The sequence below is a fragment of the Leiobunum rupestre genome, chromosome 11 (genome assembly GCF_980474605.1).
Source record: "Leiobunum rupestre chromosome 11, qqLeiRupe1.1.hap1, whole genome shotgun sequence".
Lineage (NCBI taxonomy): Eukaryota > Metazoa > Arthropoda > Arachnida > Opiliones > Sclerosomatidae > Leiobunum > Leiobunum rupestre.
Genome location: NC_143394.1, coordinates 10,931,011 through 10,935,534, shown reverse-complemented (window position 1 = coordinate 10,935,534; position 4,524 = coordinate 10,931,011). Strand labels below are relative to the sequence as shown.

At 41.7% G+C, this 4,524-nt stretch overlaps 1 protein-coding gene across 1 annotated transcript; it reads right to left on the bottom strand.

Annotated features, from left to right (window-relative positions):
* Positions 1-553: 553 nt before the first annotated feature.
* LOC149921311 (uncharacterized) lies at positions 554-2,559 on the bottom strand. The gene has a single exon (XM_090163328.1). The coding sequence runs from the start codon at positions 2,338-2,340 to the stop codon at positions 586-588; it is 1,755 nt and encodes a 584-aa protein (XP_090019454.1). The 5' UTR covers positions 2,341-2,559; the 3' UTR covers positions 554-585.
* Between the last annotated feature and the right edge of the window lie 1,965 nt (positions 2,560-4,524).

Genomic DNA, 4,524 nt, shown 5'->3' with positions numbered 1-4,524 from the left:
ATATTTCTTGGTTCACACGTGCGAAATCGCTTCACCCCGGTTCGCTTATAGCCAAGGCTTAACGCCATTTGAAATGATGACCAGAATTTTGAAAATACTAAAATGTATCCCAAAAAATTAGTTAATCATGTTTACTATACATACAGTAATATATTTGACATTATTTATAATTTATTTCCCATTATTTTTGAAATTACGAAAATTTTACTTCCCTGCCTTGTCGTTTTGAAAGCGATTCTAAGCGAACCGACTTGAACGAGTTGCTTCTCGAACCAACACGAAGCGATTTCGAGGGTAAGTGTGAACCTGGCTATAATAACCACGTGACCATCATGGTCGTCTTAATGTCATGGCCGCCTTACCATGGCAACGAACACAAGCCTTACATATGAGTAAGCACCGAATAGGAAGTGTCATACTTAGGGCTACTCCTTTACTTATGATACATATAATATATTTATGATGAAACGTATTTCGGTTAACTAAATATCATTAAATATAGAATCAGGTTAAGTAAATATTATTGTACTTTTACACGAAATAAATACTTTATTGTTTATTTACACAATTAAAACATGATTTTCTTCACGGTACATTTGGGGATGTGACGGCGGAAAGACACTTGACGTTGGCGGAAGGGTCGGGGCTGGTTTCCACGTCGTCGGTGACTTCTTTAATATCCGGAAGCTGATTCCGAACCGGAAGTATGCTGTAAATTGTTTTCCTCCTCTGCAGTATCCGACAGTTGTTGGCTGGTGCTCCGTCGCGACTCAAGCGCGGAGAACTGCGCGGCAAAACGGGACTTCCTGAGAGATTTTCGCGTCGGCCAAGGCCCGACTTGCAGTGATTTATATCGGGAGAGCTGGGCTCGCTGCGACACTGAGTGATGCCTATTTTACGCACCAGCAGTTCGTTCAGCGCCTCCAAGCACGGGGCCGTTATAACGATTTCCGGAAGGGCCAACTTCTTTTTGGAGGGGGAATCCATCCAAAGCCCGCTTTTGGGCGATTCGCATTCGGTTAAATCCTCGTTATTGGATGTGCCGGCTATCACCAATTCTTCGAAAACGCCCGTTGGAGAGCCCACGTCTCCCATGAACGAGGGTCGACGATGAAAGGCCCTGGTACGGGCGTAGGAGACGTCCCTGCTATGCTTCAGCGACCCCGTGAAAGCGGAACTCCTGCTGAAGGTGTTGATGGCGTTCTCCCAGCCGAAATAGCCGGCGGGCGCCGAACCACGTCGACACAGCGTTCTCTTGCTGGCAGTGGGGTTCAAGGACGCGCGACTCTCAACCACGCGTATCGCTTCCCGCTTGTTCAGATGACGCTGCAGTAAGGTTTTGAACGTTTGACGCAAAACTCTGCTCTTAACGCCGTAAACGTACGCGTTTACCGGCGGCGTCCACGTGAACAGTAACGAGGTAATGGATATGTATAATGGATCGGCGCTCGAACCGGTACTGGCTTCCCACACCACGATGCCGAAATACGGCGCCGCTAACGTAAGCAACGACCCTACCAACTGGAATATGGTTAATATGGCGTTCTTGCCTTTAAATTTGCTGAGATAGAAGGGGTTGCGTTGATGGGTGACTGTAGCCTGCGCACTCAGCGTCACTTGGTAAATGGCGGAGACGATACGGTGACGGTGGTAGCGCGCGATTGTTAAGATGTGCAGGTTACAAATTAACACGACGACTAAAGGTAGTCCGACCGCCAAACTCACGTAAACGAACGCGTATCCAACGTCAAGATTGGACGCCCTCGTACAGTTAGCGATACAAGAGAGACTGGCGGTGTAGTAGCCGTAGGAACATACGTCAAATAACGGAGGTATGGCTAAAGCGAAACCGAGTATCCATACAACGGCCAGGAAAATGCTGGCCTTTCTAATATTAATTATCCTGGAATAGTGCAGTGGCGTTGATATGGCCGCGTATCGGTCGCAACTTAACCCGCACACCGTCCACATTACAATTACCGGAATCGCGGTCCACGCGTATCCTTGTATTTCGCAAGTACCTCTCGGCAAGACGTAAGTTCTTTCGGTTGTTGGATTAGTCGAATCTTCCATGAACGTTCGCGTCGATTCCGTCGCGGTATTATTACTATTATTACTACTATTACTACTAGTATCAGCCGAAAACATACCCCAACTGGCATTGCCAGCGATGACCACGAAACAGAACACAGTGTCCACGAAAGCCAGGTGAAGTAGCAACAAATTATTGGCCGTTTGAATCCTACGGTGCCACAGTAGAACCACCAATATATAACCGTTGAACACCAGCCCCGTTCCGGCTGCTAAGCTCGTCAGTAAACCGTGGATAATTAAAGCCATCTTAATTATCTCGCGGAAATGATGAAGCGGACAAAATCACAATTACGCGCCATTGTTTTAAATATTCCACAATTTGAATTTTAAATTTTTAAATTAAGTCGCCGGGTTATTGTGTAGTTTTGTTTAAAACCCAACGCGGCCAACTGACGCTTAACCAAAAGTAAATCGGGCTAAACTGACAAATTGTCCACCTGATGGTCGTAGGCACGCGGACTTCAGCGCCACGAGCTATCTCCTCTCGCGTCATATTCGCGACTGAAGATTTTCCAGAGAGAGAAGGCTGAATATTTCGGGGAGTAGGCCGCTACCTCAATGCCAGAATGCGCTATGTGAGGTAGTCTGAAACTCGGTCTTTCCGACGGCCCTTCATTTCTGAGCTGACGCCTGAGCGTTTCAACGACTCTAGAGAAAATCAACAGAAGAGAACAGCTTTTAAAACTCGCTTCGGGCGTTTATTAATTTCCATTTGCTTAAATCGAGGGTGTTTCAAATTAGCAATCATCATTTGGAAGATGGAGAGCCAAATTTCGAAGGTCGTTATAGCAATTTGGACACTCCCGGTGTATTTCAAAGTATAGCAATAAAAATTTTGAAGGTCGAGATGATGAGTTCAAAATTTTTAAGGTCGAGATGATGAGATCAAAATTTTTAAGGTCGAGGTGATGAGATCAAAATTTTTAAGGTCGAGATGATGAGATCAAAATTTTTAAGGTCGAGATGATGATATCAAAATTTTTAAGGTCGAGATGATGATATACAAATTTTTAAGGTCGAGGTGATGAGATCAAAATTTTTAAGGTCGAGATGATGAGATAAAAATTTTGAATTATTAACGCTTAATAAAAACTCGACGTTCTATTTACAGGTAAAAAATGTTACCATTATTCCAACAAGCACTTTATAAACAGAGACTTGCAGGTCCTGGCTCTCGGAAATATTACTTCTTGGCAATTTCCTTGAAGATGTTTTATTGAAGCGCCTATTCTGTTTCTCAGTAATATATAACGCTGACTGAATTTGGAGGCAGGTATTTGCTTACCTTCCTTAAAACTAAACTCAAAACTGTTTAATATGTTCTACATTTGCTCCAACAAATTAAGACACTGTGTTTAATATCCTTATTCTGACCTCAATTTAGTGACTCCTCTATAAAGTATAAAGTTCCATATTGAAAATGGATGACGTAATTTCACATTGTATCTTCCCGTTTAAACAGAAATTAGGGCTAGCTGGCGTTAGTTTAGACGATTTTTCGATGTTGAATATTCTCCTTTTAAAAGAACCAAAAATGCATTAATTTAAATATCTCATTGGTCCCAAAAAAAATATCTCATTGGTCCCAAAAAACTGACGTTTTCCGACGCGATTGAAATACGATTAGTGTTCGGAATTGTTTATTCATTATCCACAAATTGTCCGATTTATTTAAAAAACGTTGGTAAAAAGAATATCATTTTAACTTATTCAATTAGGTTTTTTACGCAACCAAGCATTTATTTGAATAAAAGTGGCATTTATTTAAATAATTGTTTGTTTTATTTAAATAATAGGCTTATTCACTTTCGATTATTTAAACATTTTACAATTTTTATTCAACTATTGGTTATTTAAATAAATATTATTTAAATATAGCCGAGCTTATTTTATTCATGGATAAAAATTAATCGAAATCCGATTGACATAATTTTTAACTCGACATGCTTGAACAGTAAACTCCTTCCCCCTAAACACAATCAAATCAGTCCGACCAGCGCTGCCAGACGTACAATAATTATCGTACACTTTGATAATTTCGAACTAATTTTGGTACCTATTTTTCGATAATTCTGCTCTAGTTTGCGATAAGGTACGATAGTTTTTCGATTGGCTGAAAACTGATTAAAACTTTTAAACGTTATATTTTTGTTTTCAATCGCCCGAACCTGGAATCCATACCTCTACTTGGAATGCTTATTGCGGCAGATTTTCGTCTCGATGTGGCTGACGGTTGTTTTGACGTCACTATGTTAACTGATCAAACAACAACGTGAGAGGGGAGCGCGCGCAGAGGGGATTTTACCTCTCGTAGGCGGGGCCAAAGCCGTCAGAGTGATCTTTACATACGCGATACGGCAGGATAAGCATTCCAAGTAGAAGTATGGATTCCTGCCCGAACTCATTTGAACGTTATTAAAAATTTGCACA